Source organism: Necator americanus, chromosome III (genome assembly GCF_031761385.1).
Source record: "Necator americanus strain Aroian chromosome III, whole genome shotgun sequence".
NCBI classification, from domain to species: domain Eukaryota; kingdom Metazoa; phylum Nematoda; class Chromadorea; order Rhabditida; family Ancylostomatidae; genus Necator; species Necator americanus.
Genome location: NC_087373.1, coordinates 21,165,834 through 21,181,225, shown reverse-complemented (window position 1 = coordinate 21,181,225; position 15,392 = coordinate 21,165,834). Strand labels below are relative to the sequence as shown.

Here is a 15,392-nt window from a genome sequence, read left to right as displayed (position 1 = left end):
ACCCCCATCACCAACGAAGTCAAGGTGCGAGTCTACCTATCCTCAATTCGCCCCATCATGACGTACGGATCGGTGACTTGGGCGAGACCATCTACGGTGATGGAGAGGCTTGATTGCATGGAAGGAAAACTGCTTAGACGGCTACTTGGCTACTTTTGGCCTAGGTATGCCACAAAGATCTTTACGCAGAAATTGATGTGGTATACAGGCGGATGACACGTGGAGGATATCAACACCTTGCAGCCCCACTGGCTAAATTAAATCGTCTTCGCTTCTTTGGTTATATATTAAGGAGACCGGCAGATCGCCTTGTTCAACGAGTTCTGAGGAGTTTGTCGGGTTCGAGCTGGAAGAAGCTACCTGGTCGAAAACGGAAGTTCTGGACTGAGATGGTGAAAGAGGAAACTCGGTGTGGATAGGCAGTTCAGGCAAGACGTAAAGTTTCGCAGATTATGGAATACCTATGAATGGATTGATTCTGTGCAAGCTCTCGCAGAAAATCGAAAAGGTTGGGCAGAGCTGTGTTCAAGGATGGCACACCTCGGCGAAGATGCGGGAATCGCGTCAGGCGATGACATCAGCCCGCCGATTAAACAAGTAAATGAAAAAAAATGATCTTCTCTCTAAAACCTTTCCAAGTCCACATAGGAATCTTCGACTTCTCCTGGTTCGTAGCTTTATGTTGGAACATTAACGACGAAAATACTCAAGACTGACGTTGAACCACGTTACCTCAACCGTTACCGTCCGATTGAAGTCGTTAGTTATCCGAAAGAGTCGATGTTCATTGCCATATTCGTATTCAGAAGGACACCAATTCCACCAACTCCTCTCTTGTCGCATATTCCTAGAAACAGTTCTCCAGTGTCATACAGTGGTGTCGTTCAATGGGCGACGTCGCCTCGTCTCGGTCAGTCTGAATACGTCATACTTAAACTTCCTGGCCTACGTCATCAGATTTTCAATGGCCGCATCCGTTGCAAGCGTACGGGCGTTATAAGTACGGATCGTTATCCTAGACCTTTTCCGTTGCGGTAGCCTACATGACTCCTGCAACCCCGTCTTCCCTGGCGCTGCCGCACCAGGATTTCCTCTTAAATCAGGAGATTCTCCTCCATTACTGTGTCTTTCATATAATTTTAAAACCTATGGGGAGGTTGCGGCCTCTTGGAAGAACCCTTCGTCCTTCCGGGTTGGACAGGTTGAGGTTATTTGTTGGAGGCGTTTCAGAATTGCCTCTCTTGCGCCTCCCAGTCACTTGATTGCAAGCTATTGGCCTTATCGACGTGCGAGATTCAATAGTATTATAAGCCTATTCCAGCACAGCAGAAACAGACTCCGTCCCCTTAATCTATCTGCGTCTCAGGGCAGGCACAAGGTCGCCTTTGGTCCGCGATTAGCCTCCTATCCGCCACCTGGGGATGTGCCACGTCGCCTCGCGACTAACTGGATGCGATCCCGTTGTTAAGGAAGATCCGCGTATTCAAATATTACATCACTTTATTTAAACAACAGTTATTGAATGCGACCCTTCTACCCCCTTCTTGCGCCCACCTTCCTCTCTTGTTGGGAAAATACGCTTGACCCTGAGCCATAGTGTTTGGAATTCACGTTTACAAGGAATCAGCACATACATGCAGAGCGCCCATTTTTCTTTTAGGGTAACAAAATAACGTAGTTTAAAATATTTGGACACATTGCTCTACATCCCGTCTCCTCCATTTAAGATTTCGTCAATTCTATTACTTGTAGGGTTGCGTTCTTTCAAATCTAGACGTTAGTGAAAGAAAATTGTTTCATTGAAACCTCTCTCTTCTGCTTTGATGCATGAGAAATACTTTGTTTTATGGTTACTCGGCACGATATGTTCTGGCTCTATTGCATATATATATATATATATATATATATATATATATATATATATATATATATATATATATATATATATATATATATATTGCAGACTACGATATGGTTAGGGCTTGCTAATAACATATTAGTTAAGGCAGTGCACAATTCGTGTTTCTTTCTGGCCACTTATTATACACTCGTTAATCAAATGGGAGCTCGAAATTTAACGTTTTCATTATAGGACGCGACTATTGATCTCTTCTTCGGGTAGTCATATTCCTCGCCGGCGACTCCGTCTAGGGATGTCATATCAAGATGCACAATCTGCCGTCAGAATCCGCGAGAATTCGAAGCAGGAAACTTCGTGACTGCTACTATATGCAAACCTTCATACACGGCGGTTATTGTTGTTCTTTTTTCATCATAGATTACTCTTTCTCTACAGTTTGTCACACGCCTTTCCTGTTTATATGGTAGCTGAAAGCATACATTTCTGTTGTTTTTACGGTTTTCACATTACCTTCTCTCTTCCAAAGAATTTCTGTTTCGATATTAATGAATAATGTGACCATGGGTACTTCAATATTTTAGATTATTCTCTTGTATTCTATAAAGTTTCTCCAAGCATCGGTTTTGGAGCGGCTACAATGCTTTGATTATTTTGGTATTTAACGCCTCTTCAAAACATTTGAGGCTACATCTGTTGTCGTATTGCATGTGTTATTGGATCATCTTCTATACATGTCTTTCCACTAGCAAAGTATTTTTTTTTTCTGTGGCCTGAACGAAATATCTAAGACCAGCTATCTGAACTGTTTCTTCTTTAGATGTGAACATAAAGGTGTATATTTTAAAGTATAAATAGGAGATTTCAAATATCTAACTTTTGTTATAGATGTGATGCTTCATCATAGACTCAAGAGTGGAGTTTTGTAAAGGTGCAGATCAGCAGTGCTTGTCAGAGGTTTCGGTGTTGTAGTAGTTTCCTTATCATTCAGGAGAAATGGTTAACCTTTGAACTCCATTGTTCGCGTAAGAGTATATACCTTAAATTCACTGTCGCCGTAACGGCGAAACACTTGTTCAGCATATTTCATTTACAGAAAGGAAAGAAAAGTAACTGTGTCGTATGGTCGAAAAAACAAGAAAAAGGAAGACTATGCGAGACTGGCGAGTTTCGTGATACTTGTCCTGAGAAGCTTCAAATGCATATGGGTGATTGCTTCCAAAAATATCGTAATTTTAAGAAATTTAAAACAAACTACTTTGTCACCTTATGGACTAAAAGTAGCTAGTAATAGTGTTTACAACAAATAAATAATACTGCAATTGCTGTATTTTCTACTTCGTAGAATATGTGGCTTATTAATAAGATAGCATTTCTAACAAAAACTGGACTGAAGTGCAAAGGGTTAATAAAATACACGTTTACGTTAACCTGATCTCATTTTGCTGGTTTTCGTTGTTCTTTTTTTTTTTTTTTGAAAGGTTTGGCTTTCTGTAAAGTAGCGAGTACTGAAAAACCATTACCGTTTTTATAGAAATCCCAGAATTACAGAATACCGAGATTTAATTTCTTTTTTTTCTGTGATAACAAGAAAATGAGCAAACAATTGTGAGAAAAGTTAACATCGATGACGGAAAAAACAGTGGAACATCACATAATTTTCGAGATATCCACATAAAAAGCACCGTACAAAGAGTGAGCAAGTCGGTTTGAATAAAAGAACACAACAGTAACACTGGAGGAAACGTTTGGGAGCTATTAAAAAAAGAACGACATATTTCAAACGTCTTCTGTAATGCTAGGCCCATACCTGTTGGCGAATTCATGATTGACGTGTACATGCTTATGTATTGATGCTGCTTCTGCTGGTTTCATGACCGCGAAATGCACCAATTTTGTAAGACAATCGAATTTAGACAAAAAGTTAGGGAAACTGGCCACTTTTGTACAATAAGGTGGTGATAACAAAAAGATAACTGTTAAATGTCACATAAATGTGCAAAATGTACTCAGAAGTCCTCGAGTTGAGATGTTTGTGAACAAAAAGAACTAGCTCTGCATTTTCTTAGTGACTTATAGGATTTTTGTTCATCCGGTTGGTTGTTCTTCACTTTTCAAAAGGCTTCTGCTTACAATGCAAGCGCTTTTTTTCTTATTGTTTCCCTTGATGATAGGTCATGTCCATCGCTGAAGCAGCTACATATTTCCTTTAAAATTAGTTACCCGTCTACATAGATTGAAATCATGAGCGTTAGCAGACATCAAATTTGAGATGCAACATGCATCAGAGTGAAATAGGTAAAATCTATTGGTTGATCAGTCCTGATCAATGTCATCGAACGTGGCTAGCTTGAAGTCGCCGAAGTTCTTCCGGATGTCGCGTGACAACGCCTTCATTTCCTCAATGGCCAGTCCCTCATTGTCAGATTGCATTTCGTACTCGTTCTCGTAGCCAATTGAATGAACAGACTTCCAGCTGCAAGAGAAGATCTTAGTTGTTTCCAACAAATCAGACAAATTCTATGCTTTCTACCTCCAAACTTTCATTTTGTAGTTCATCTGAATGACCATTCTCATTTTTGTAAACCTTTGCTGTGGTAGCGCATACTAACAACTAACTAGGTACTACTAATTACGTTAGATACATGCAGGGTCTTATTCTCAATGACTGGAGATGCGCTTGCGAAAAACTAAAGTGATGGGATGTCATACGTTATTTGATGTTACACTCGAAGTAACTGTGTTATTTTATTGTTAAATATTAGATTAAAAATAAGTAGTGAGTATTATTTCCAAACTTGAAAGAGCATATACAAGTGAAAAGCATAATTAATAAATGTCATCTGAAAGAGAATGTTTCGCGCTACAAGGCAGTGGTGCTTTGATTTGATGAAAGTATTTACTTGTTCTTCACCATTATAATAGTTTAAGCAGGACAGGACGGCTATTTGCGACAACTGCTTTTTGCACTTAATGGAAGTTGTTTGTGAAAATTCTGCATATAAGTGAAGCATGGAGAACTTGGAGATGAACAAGAAGTGTCAAAAAAGACATTATAAAAACAAGAGGACATAAGAAACGACAAGAAACATTTAAAGGGAGCATACCACGAATCTGAGGTGGTGCGGATTTCAGGTGGAATATCCGTATACGGGGTCGTAGATTATGGAGAGCGGGTGGTTCCGCTCATCTCTCCCACTGCAAGCGGCCGGCCCCTCAGTGCTGTTTTGCGCGATGCCTTCTATTGCAGCGCGCCACCCTTGCACACGTAGCGTTCCTTACTGCCTATAGGGCAGTCCGAATTGATTTTCGACGAATCGCAGGGCGGAGGCGGCGAAAGGGGTGGAACGTTGCAATAGATGGCGTCGTATAAAACGGCACTCTGGAGGTAGCTGTTTGCAGTGATTCAAGGAGAGATGAGCGGAACCACCCCGGTCTCCATAATCTACGACCCCGTAAACGGATACTCCACCTGAAATCCGCACCACCTCAGATTCGTGGTATGCTCCCTTTAGGAAACTATGAAGCATAGAAAAACCTTTTTCAGTAACGGACGGGTGGAACTGAGAATGGCGTGAGGTATGAGGGACAACAACGTGAAATATGATGACGATTTTTCTTTGTTTTGTTTTCTATCTTTTAGAGTCCACTTTTCCCCCGTTCTAGAAAGTTGGAAAAAAATCTCTATTTTAAGAATTAGCTCACGACAAATGTTTGACCGGTGTGTGACGTCTTTAAAATTTTCAAAACTGCTTTTTTCAAAGTGGAAAGACCGACGACATCCAGCTTTTCCAAGCCTTGCTTCTTCTCTGTGTGCAGCACCAGTCTCATTTTTTGCTGTCTTATCATTTAGATCAAATGCGAAAAACAAATGGACAAGGATGCTAGATGTCATCTACTTGACAATGGATTTCAATAATTCGAAAATAAAAAGACTACAGTCTTGTACAGAGAAGGACTCTAAAAAATGCATTTTCTGCTTAAGAAACGTTAACGATTTATTCCGCAGCCTGATCTTCAATACCTCTAGGAAGGCTGCCCTACACTAGCGTCTAGTTTGATCTTAGCGAGGTACTGCTTGCTCGTGACTTCGCCACAACTGCTTCAAGGCTACAAGCTTGCCATAACTTTTGCATCACATCTTTTGCATCAATTGATATCTTATTGGTGATTTTGGAGCTCTACGCGCTTTTTCGGGTGTTTGCGCCCCCCTCCATTCTCCCAACTCAGAAGATTCGTTGATGTCTACCAACGGTGGGGAGTTGGGACCTCACGCATGCAGTTTCGGTTTGTTTGAGGTCTTGGTGTTTGAGATTATATCGAAACCATGTCTTTTTATGTACTTCCGTGACACAACTACTTATAGACTAGCAATCATTCGCTTGAAAGTTGCTTTGGTTCACGCTCATCGCCATAATTTTTTTGCTTAATATAGTAGTCCTGTAACTGTCATATTTCGACTTTCTGAAGTAATTTGCAAATTACGGACCGTAATGGGTCGAGATCCACACTACTGGCTGCACTACTACATTGAGACTCCATATCAGCGTCTTCAGGTTTCCGCGATCGCCATCGCCTCTTCCGCCGTTTCTCGTTGGATCTTGAAGAGAAGTATGTAGAGAACAAGTTTTACTCAAATCTGTTGCTTAGTCTAACCGTGATGATTTTCCGTTCGCGTTCGTTTCCGCGTCGGAAAGGGCAGCCTCTGATTCCGCGTTGTCGTACTCGGTGTGACACGCAGAGGACATGGCGCGATGCACGGACTTCATCGACCCATATGCAGTAGGGAATGGGCGATATCTAGAAAATGTAAGAGTTTCGAAAGCTGTGTGGTTCAAAACAGCACAAGAGCTTTCACTGCACTGGTTACTAGCAACATAAAATCAAAAAATGATAAAATTCGCACTCTAAAGGCTTGATATCAGCGAATTCTCCGTAGGCGTTGAGTTCCTGCAGCATGCGGTCGACTCTGTTCGCTGCGGCTTCTAGTCGATCTGCAGGATCTGCTAACGAGTCGTCGTAGTCTGTGGAATTACCCTGCCAAAGAAGAGCTCGTATGCCAACTCATAATTTGAAGGAAAAAGTCACAGATAAGAATCTGTTTGAGCGAATAAGCGATTGCCTCAGAAAGAAAATAGATAGTAATTTGAGAGATAGCTAAAAAATTCTGTAAAGCTAAAAAAATTCTGTAAAGAATTGATAGGAACTAGATATTTATTTGTCCGGTAGAAGAGTGTGATTGATCTGGAAACGGCCCCATCCCAACCCACTGTACTCTACAGGCAAACATGGATTATCAAATTAGTAACAACGACGGGGTATGCTGTCATTTTTTCTGCGAACGAAATGGAGGCGTTCTTCGTAAACCAAACCTCTAAGTACTGTATTAAGTGCAAAAGTTTAATCATTACCCTTTTCAACCAAGCAAATGGATGGCGCAATGATGACTTCGAACCTCCGCGCCACCGTCGCCGTGCTGGAAAAAAATGAACTTCAGTTCTGGGTATCCATGAATTGGACAGAGCGATGCGGTCCGTTCAGAAAGTTTGAGAATGTTAGAAAAGACCTCGTTGGCTGTTTCGGCTTGGCGCTCTGCTCTCCTGCTCGGACCAATCTGAGTACTGACTGACGTGATCGCCCTTATAGCTGTCGGAAAACCGGTGAGGAAGAACGTCTTGCACACGATACGGCTCTCTAGAAAACACTAACCTTCATAAGCATCAGAAATGTAGATAAGAAATTGGTGCAAGCCACACCTGTAGGGGTTATAGTCAGACATGCGGTAGTTGCTCCGGAACGGTATGACAGGTTCTCGAGCCTGGTAGGATGATGAGGTTGTCTGGCGCATCAACGCCGTCTCCGGAGTTATCCATTCTTGAAGTAGTTTTGTCACGTTTTTACGGTATTAAATTTTCCAATGTCAGGCTTTTGCGGGTGTTCAGATGAAACCACAATTTTTAAATCGTACCTATGTCACTGTCTGTTTCACCTCCACCCTCGATCGATTGGAGCTCTGACGAGAATGAAGATGCCATAGAGGATGTCATTTGTGACTGAAAATGTTATTTTTTTTTGCGACCACAGTAGTTATGCTTCTGCGAATATTTGTGCACCTATGACGCTTACGTCGACATTTTGTGCTGCTTCAAACATCCCCTGAGTGTGGCGGCGCTCCTCTTCCTCACGTGGCAAGGTCCCATTCAGGGTGTTGTCCTCCATACTGTAGAGGATGTAGGCGTTCAAGTTCGGAATGACCTAAAGAGTGTCAGTCTTAAGGGCAGAAAAACTCTAACTACTCCAGAATGAGGACAACCTTTATCGGCTTTGTGCTGAAGTGAAGATTTCGTGGCCTGAGAGCCAGGAATATCTCCTCGGAGACGTAAGTTTTCCCATGACTGGCACTCTGCATCAAAATACGAGCACGTTCGACGGTTTCACCCCACAGCTCGTAACGGGGTTGGTCACTATCAGCAACTAGTGACAGGGCGCTGCCGCAATCCATACCTGCATAAGTGCGTAATCAAATCTGTCCTTGGAATATCTCACTGTTTAAATATCATTAGCAATGTAGTAACGTACCGATCTGCACCTGGAAGTCCTTTTCTGATGCAAACTGAGTTGCCTGCAGCAAGAATTGTGCCAGTGTGTGCAGAAGTTCACCAATTGTCCAAGGAGTTTCGTTCACCTAGATAGTTTTGTTTACAAAGATTTCGCCTGAATCTGAATCAGGTTAAGTCGGACAGAATTGGAATATAATTTGTTGCTCTCTGCATATGAATTCGAGAACGGCGTATTTGCATCACACAGTGCCTTAGCCACATAGAATCTCGAATGAGATTATCTTCTGAAACATTATCGAACGGTACTTGAAGAAGGTGGTTTAAGAAACGTTTTGCATTAAAACACTATTTCTATCTGAATGTGTTTCAGCTTAACGCTCAGAAGAAAACTATAGTTTCTAGACTATCTATAAGCATAAGTTGGGGCGAAATCGAAGCGTGAAGCGTAAGGCGCAGCTAAATCGAGTCGCAGGTCAACATTGGTTCCTTATAAAAAAAAAGCCTCAAGTCGAATACGAAGTGATCAACCGTGGAAGAAACGCCAGCAAAAATTATCGTGGGACTGAGACGCTTTTGCGCTTGCTCCACACTCATCTCTTTCGAGCGAAAGCTCTTTCATTATTGAATAACTTGAGCAGTGAATAGTGCAAACGTTTGCCAACTAATAATTAGCCCGCTTGATGTTCACACACATTTTGTGCAGCATCCGGAAGAAGACCAACAGCGACAATGTAGAATCGATTAGCGCTCTTCACTTTCTCAATTCCACGGAAGTTTGTAAGTTGCTGAAATGAAACCTAAGTTCAATTAGAACAAATATGAACCTAAAATCACCTGCCAAAGGCTTCTTATACTAGGCATACCTGGTCAAACGAAGTGAACACGTAGTTCAGCCCGTTCAGTCCCTGTTCACCGGAGAGGTTAAAGCCAGAAATCGTCAGATAAGCGACACCGACTGAAAAAGTGGGGTAGCTATGTTCAGTAGCTCAATCACAGCGCAATTCACGCTGACCTGAGTGATGTGCATGATGCCATTGTTCGCCAGTTTTCGCAACCACCCATGGAGCTACATGGGGCGGTACGAGATTTAGCAGCACTTGACTGTTTAGGAGCAAAAAACGATCTTTTGACGACGACTCCTCCACTCCCTGGAAGTTTTTAGATAAGGAGGGCATTTTCCATTCTTCCGAGTTCGTTATACTCATACTTTTATAAAGTATACTTTAAACGAACTTTTCAATGTACTCAAAGGTTGGAAGTTTAGGTTGAACCTTTCCTTCACACATTCATGAAATAAAACAGAGGAGAACAATTTCACCAGTATCGTTCTTCCATGTTGTCTCAGAATGCAAAATATTCTGTTTGTTTTAATACAGTGTTTTATAAGGCACATTTTAGAGACTTTGAGGCATTGTAGCATCACCGTACAAGTGAAAATTGCGCGAAGTTTACTCAAAGCAAACATTTTGTGGTGTTCTTCTCCTTCAGAGCCTAACATGTTTTACCTGTTCCACAAAAGTATCTTTTCATGTCACTGTCACAATCTGGAATCGAATTCTGGAGGTAGGACCAGGGACAACTGTTGCTAGCCGATTTGATAGGATTGTTAACGAAAGACGGACAACAGCCTTAAATCGAGTAACAGAGGTATGGTGTAAAACAGAGGCGTTTGCTTTTGCAGTTAATCTTCTCTCTGGATTTTCAACATGAATCCAAAATGTCCCGAGGCCTGTCGCGTTATCGAGTTCTGAGTTCTGCGCGCCAATGTCACCTTCCAGATAATCATTTTATTGACAACGCACGTCGTTTTTTTTAGCATGTTCGAGCAAATAAACTTCCGCCTTCTCAGGCGCTCAGAAAGCGAGCTCACTGGGGCGTTAACGAGGAACAAAGTGCGCGTCAGCTTCACGAGTTCTAATTCAGGTGAGAAAAAGACTAACGGTTTATACCGATGGTTACGGGAGATAGAGCATCGCAATAATCACCAAAATATTTCCGTAAGCAACTTAAGAAGGCGCTTGAGGGGATAGGTCACTAATGGCTTTGAGTTTTCCAGGCTCTGACGAAGGCGATATCGCCGAAACGTTAGCCGCTGTTTAATAAAGATCGATACCAATCTTGGCTACAGCTCAAGGAAATCAGTTAAAACTACGTTTCAACATGCCGAGATTCAAAGACAGTCGAACATGGGCAATACTCAGAGAGGTACCAGCAAGCTGTTTTCGACTGGTGAGAGAAGTCCTTTCTTTGAGGCAAAAGATCGTCTCAGAAAGGCAGACCATCCACTTTCTCCGCCGCTGCCAAGAATATCAAGTCACCCCAAACTTTATAACCAACAGGCGACTTCACGAGATAAGCGGTGTTCCCAAAGAAAGCCGGCAGATGCAGAAGATCGAGCAACAACTCCTACGTATGGCATTGAAGGCAAAACAGGATCACATGTTCTCTTTGCTTAAGAAGTGTGTGTATAAAGAACATTGTTGTGAACGTTTTGTGCCGGAACGCATTTGGAGGAGAATAGTTGGTGAGTCAAAGTCCATTTGTGATTATATTCGCTCTAGTGCTAAATCTAGACTGCAGGAAAAGTTCAGACGACTAGTAGACCATCAGCAACATCAGAAGGTTAGTAAATCTGTTAAATCTACCTCTGTATGTGCAGATCACAACAGCACCATTGCTAATAAGAACAGTGCACAAAGTTCATTTCGTGTTTCTGTGATTGGCGATGTACTCATCTCAGCTGACGCGCTTTCCGTTTTGGATCTCGGCCCTAGTTTCGCACCTGTGCAATCAATAAGTCCGGAGGTATCACGCAAGGTTGTGGGCAGCCTCCAATTGGGTCGTGATAGGTTGCGACTGAGAGCAAAAGAAGAAGAGCGAAGGCAAGAGAACAGAATAGCTGAGCAAGTAACCTTACCCTCCATACCTTTCCCGCGTATGATGTATAAACCACCTGAACCCAACCCCACGGTAGACAACAAGTTTCGAGTGTTCGCAACATCGGTGTATTCCGTTTTGGAGCGTTTCTCGAGAAAACACGTAAATTTCAATCTCACTGTCGCGCAACGTCGAGGCCTACGTGAGATTCGTAATCTTATTACAGCTGGAGAGATCAAGGTTTCCGTTAGTGATAAGGGAGGCGAATTTGTTGTTCTATCACGTGAACTAGACAAGGCGATAACGAGACAACATCTTGAGGATGACAGTCTATATGTCCCATCCTCCGCCAATGAGTTTAGAAAGCAATATCGCCGCCTAAACAGGGTTTGGGTAGAAACGGCAGGAACAGCAGGGCTCCCAAAAAACTTTATTACGCGTCTCAAGAACGACTTACCCGCATGTCCAGTCCTATACACACTAATCAAAACTCACAAGCTCTCTGAAAATGGCCTCACTTCGAACGATCCACGTGACTTTAAAGTGAGACCTATCATTAGTGGTATCGGGGGCCCCACGGATAGAATTTCCTGGCTGCTCAACATAATCCTAAATCAGCTGCTCAGATATGTCCCTGCCCACCTCAGCAGTTCTAGCAACTTCCTAAAACATCTCCGCAGTACCTCATTTGAGCGTGAATGTGTAGTAGAGACCTTTGACGTTACGTCACTCTATACGAACGTTTCAAACGATGTAGCGATGCAGGCTGTTCACGAACTGCTCACGCAGCGCCAGGCTTCTTTGAACATGTATGGATTCAGCATCAGGCAGATCATGACATTGATAAACGAATGCCTGAATTGCTCTATTTTCCGATGGTCGGGACAGTACTACCGACAACTTAGAGGCCTAGCTATGGGACAAAGGCTGGCACCCACTCTCGCCATTGTTTTCATGGCCAAGATCGAAAAGCCTATAATAGACCGCAAACCACTGCTGTATTATCGTTACATAGATGATTGCTGCGTCGTCTGCTCAACCCAAGCAGAACTAGACGCGTGCTTCAATCTTCTCAATCAGCAGTGTCCGCACATCAAGTTCACAAGGGAGAGGCCGATAGACAACTGGTTGGCTTTCCTGAATGTGCACATTTACTTGCGGAATGGGATATGTAAGACTAAGTGGTACCGGAAACCCAGTAGTAAAAACATCTTAATCCACTATCTTTCAGCGCACCCCAGCAAAATGAAAAAATCTGTTATAGGTAACATGTACAGAACGGCGGCAAGAGTCTCATCGAGTAGCCAGGAAAAAGCATGGTCTATAAATGTGGCCCATAAAGTAGCAATGTCCAATGGGTACCCAGCTGGAGATGGTGCTACCCGACAAGCACGGTATCCCTCTCGAAGACCCAACGTAGTGGATGGCCCAGAGAAGATCCCTTTCTGTTTACCTTATATATCTGATGATATGAGCAGAGCAGTACGGGGTTGTCTACGAAAAGCGGGTCTAAGGAATGACGTGAGGGTTGTGGAAATACCTCCAGCAAACCTCAAGGCGAAGCTGGTACGTAACCGTGTGTATGATCGACTCTGCACAACTCCCAGCTGCGTGGTTTGCCCGTATGGCAGAGAGGGTGATTGCATGATATCGGGAGTGGTGTATCGTATCACGTGCAGGTTGTGCGGTGACGATTATATAGGGGAAACGGGACGCCCATTGTGTATTAGGGTCAAGGAGCATCTAGATGGACTCGCAAAATCAAAAACCTTCACCCCACTTGGAGCACACCGTAGAATATGTCATCCAAACTCCGAAGTAGAGGTAGAAGTTCGTATATTATCCTACGAGTCCGAAATCACAGCACGCAGAACGCTAGAGGCCTTTTGGATAACCGCCAAAAGTCCAAAAATGAACAAGAAGGATGAGTGCATTGCGATCACAAACGAGTTATCCCCGTATCAAGACTTATGCGGGTTCTGATCTACGGGGCGGGCCGTGAGATCCCTATATAAAAACCCTTGTGACTCGTAGTTGTGGTACGTGGTGGTCTGCTGAGTTAACAAGTCTAGCTAATGAGGTAAGTACTAGCCTATGTGTTGCTGTTTGAGTTTGCTTACCGTTTGGGTGCTTTCTGTAGGGTGATGAGGCGCTTGAGGGGATAGGTCACTAATGGCTTTGAGTTTTCCAGGCTCTGACGAAGGCGATATCGCCGAAACGTTAGCCGCTGTTTAATAAAGATCGATACCAATCTTGGCTACAGCTCAAGGAAATCAGTTAAAACAACTTAAGAAAGTCTTAACATGCAAGGATGTTGTAGGTGAACAGTGTTCCCGGCCAGTATGCGTATTTATTTATTTACTAACACGGGAGGCGGGACACGGTCAGACTTTGCAGCAGCGAAAAACGAGTTCTTCTTGAATCCGGTGAGAATTTGTCGGATTAAAATACTTTTCTCTTGAGTCAAAAAATTTTTCTAGAGTTTTTAGAGTGAAGAAGGGATCTGTTCATGTGAGAATTATTATTTTGGTCTCACATTTTCACAGCTTTTTTAATAAATCGATCGAGATTGCTAAAAGAAAAAACATTCGCATCCGAATGCTTTTCATTTCCTGCACGCTAGTTTTCGAAAAGAACCAGGAAATTTACAGAAAAAAGAGTTAACATTTTGTAAAGTACGAACAGGATTCGCTCACTGGTTTTCTCGCCTGAACCCAAAACTGTCACAAATGGTTCGTTGCGTACTACAAAGGAACATCTTCAATTAAGATCCCATAAATATTTTGTTCCGGAATAGAAAGATGAGATTCGACCTAATTTGGAAATATTAGGGATCTAATCAACATTCCAGTTTCATGAAAAAAGAAATTGCTATTCGAAAGCGTCGCCATTTAGCGTTTAGTGCTCCGTAAAAATGAAATATTTGGTTTTGGGATAAAATATCTGTCGCAATATGACTGCCTTATATACGAGAAAGGAAAGAAGAAGAGAGAAAAAAAGAAGAAGAGAAAAGAATTATAAGAAAAAAGAAGAAGAAAAAGAATTATAAGAAAAAATAGACGAAAACCGAAGTTTTGTTTATAAAAAAAATCACATATCCTGCTTATCATAGTAAACAACAAACTAATTGAGAAGAATTCCGCAAGCACGCAGGTCTTCTCATCTGTAGCTGATGTGGAAGACGAGCAACATATTTTAAGGTTATTCTATCCATACACGATCTGACTGAGTGCTCACACTTTTTCTCTTAGTTAAAAAAAACACGGCTGCAATGCAGCTAACCGATTTTCTCGCCCACTGCAAAACTCTTTGTAAACATATTACTTTGAAGTACTGAACATGAGAACATTCTTTTGCACGAACTTGAACTACGCCTCATTTCGACGCATAGGCAGTCGACCTTATTTTTCGCAACGTGGACAGGGTTTCTTGCCGCACTCACAGATGTGCCGAGTTTAGCGCTATCCGAGCCAACGATGTTCGATAATCGCCGACTTTACGAGACGGGGAAAATATAGTTCGGCGGCTGTAAAGTCTTAGTCCTACAACCCCGGTGGCCGCATAAAAAGGATGGGACAGAGGTGACTGCCTTTTTCAAGCACCGCTTTCGCTTCACAAATTCTCACAGAAGGAAACGAAAGGAAAGAAGATTGAGCTAACCAGAGATCTTAGCATAACTAGATAAGTGATAGCAGACGTATCAGTGGTTTTTTACCTCGAATCCGTCTCCCATTCTGGACGAATCCATCCAACTTCTTGCCCTAAGTGAAAAATGTACTGAGGTTTGGGCGGCATAAGGTTAACGTAGATTTGCAGATGGTACACCCTAGTTCTAGCGCATCTCCTCTGAGTCAGCAGGCAACGAACTACTCCTACACACATTCCATCAGTTCTTGTCTATGATATTAGGTTGGTGCAAAATTAATTTCGGTTTCGAGGTACGTGTAAATAAAATAACATTTGTTACATTAAATTATTTCGTCGCAAGGCAAACATCGCATATTTGTACATTTCTTCTGCTCTTTCAAATACATGTATAGCTGCCGACTACCGAGTCATCATGCTTTACGAATTTGCTTTACGAACATCATGCCCGC

The 15,392-nt window shown here is 42.4% G+C and overlaps 3 protein-coding genes across 6 annotated transcripts in view; 2 read left to right on the top strand and 1 right to left on the bottom strand.

Moving 5' to 3' along the window:
* Positions 1-57: 57 nt before the first annotated feature.
* RB195_010348 (uncharacterized protein) lies at positions 58-2,106 on the top strand (the record flags this gene model as incomplete). 2 transcript variants are annotated; one of them, XM_064191311.1, is made up of 4 exons in its annotated part: positions 58-164; positions 450-597; positions 712-910; positions 2,093-2,106. In XM_064191311.1, the coding sequence occupies 4 exons, from the start codon at positions 58-60 to the stop codon at positions 2,104-2,106; spliced, it is 468 nt and encodes a 155-aa protein (XP_064048894.1). The 2 variants fall into 2 exon arrangements, with proteins under 2 accessions (XP_064048894.1, XP_064048895.1); XM_064191312.1 differs by lacking the exon at positions 2,093-2,106 and adding an exon at positions 293-409 and having other exon boundaries at positions 712-1,038.
* A 2,068-nt stretch (positions 2,107-4,174) lies between these two features.
* RB195_010346 (uncharacterized protein) overlaps positions 4,175-15,392 on the bottom strand; it is a gene marked incomplete at both ends in the record, with an annotated part of 34,754 nt that continues 23,536 nt past the window's right edge. The window contains 15 exons of one of the 2 annotated variants that reach the window (XM_064191306.1): positions 4,175-4,334; positions 6,348-6,458; positions 6,515-6,658; positions 6,765-6,895; positions 7,270-7,334; positions 7,425-7,552; positions 7,615-7,732; positions 7,827-7,911; positions 7,985-8,113; positions 8,172-8,362; positions 8,438-8,543; positions 9,111-9,203; positions 9,282-9,373; positions 9,431-9,566; positions 9,842-9,916. In XM_064191306.1, coding sequence (XP_064048893.1) covers positions 4,175-4,334; positions 6,348-6,458; positions 6,515-6,658; positions 6,765-6,895; positions 7,270-7,334; positions 7,425-7,552; positions 7,615-7,732; positions 7,827-7,911; positions 7,985-8,113; positions 8,172-8,362; positions 8,438-8,543; positions 9,111-9,203; positions 9,282-9,373; positions 9,431-9,566; positions 9,842-9,916 — 1,764 coding nt within the window. Of the gene's footprint in view, positions 4,335-6,347; positions 6,459-6,514; positions 6,659-6,764; positions 6,896-7,269; positions 7,335-7,424; positions 7,553-7,614; positions 7,733-7,826; positions 7,912-7,984; positions 8,114-8,171; positions 8,363-8,437; positions 8,544-9,110; positions 9,204-9,281; positions 9,374-9,430; positions 9,567-9,841; positions 9,917-15,392 lie in introns of those variants that run through there. The other variant, XM_064191308.1, reaches the window with a different exon arrangement.
* RB195_010347 (uncharacterized protein) lies at positions 10,579-13,278 on the top strand (the record flags this gene model as incomplete). Of its 2 annotated transcripts, none has more annotated exons than XM_064191310.1 (1): positions 10,579-13,278. In XM_064191310.1, the coding sequence occupies one exon, from the start codon at positions 10,579-10,581 to the stop codon at positions 13,276-13,278; it is 2,700 nt and encodes an 899-aa protein (XP_064048891.1). The 2 variants fall into 2 exon arrangements, with proteins under 2 accessions (XP_064048891.1, XP_064048892.1); XM_064191309.1 differs by having other exon boundaries at positions 10,801-13,278.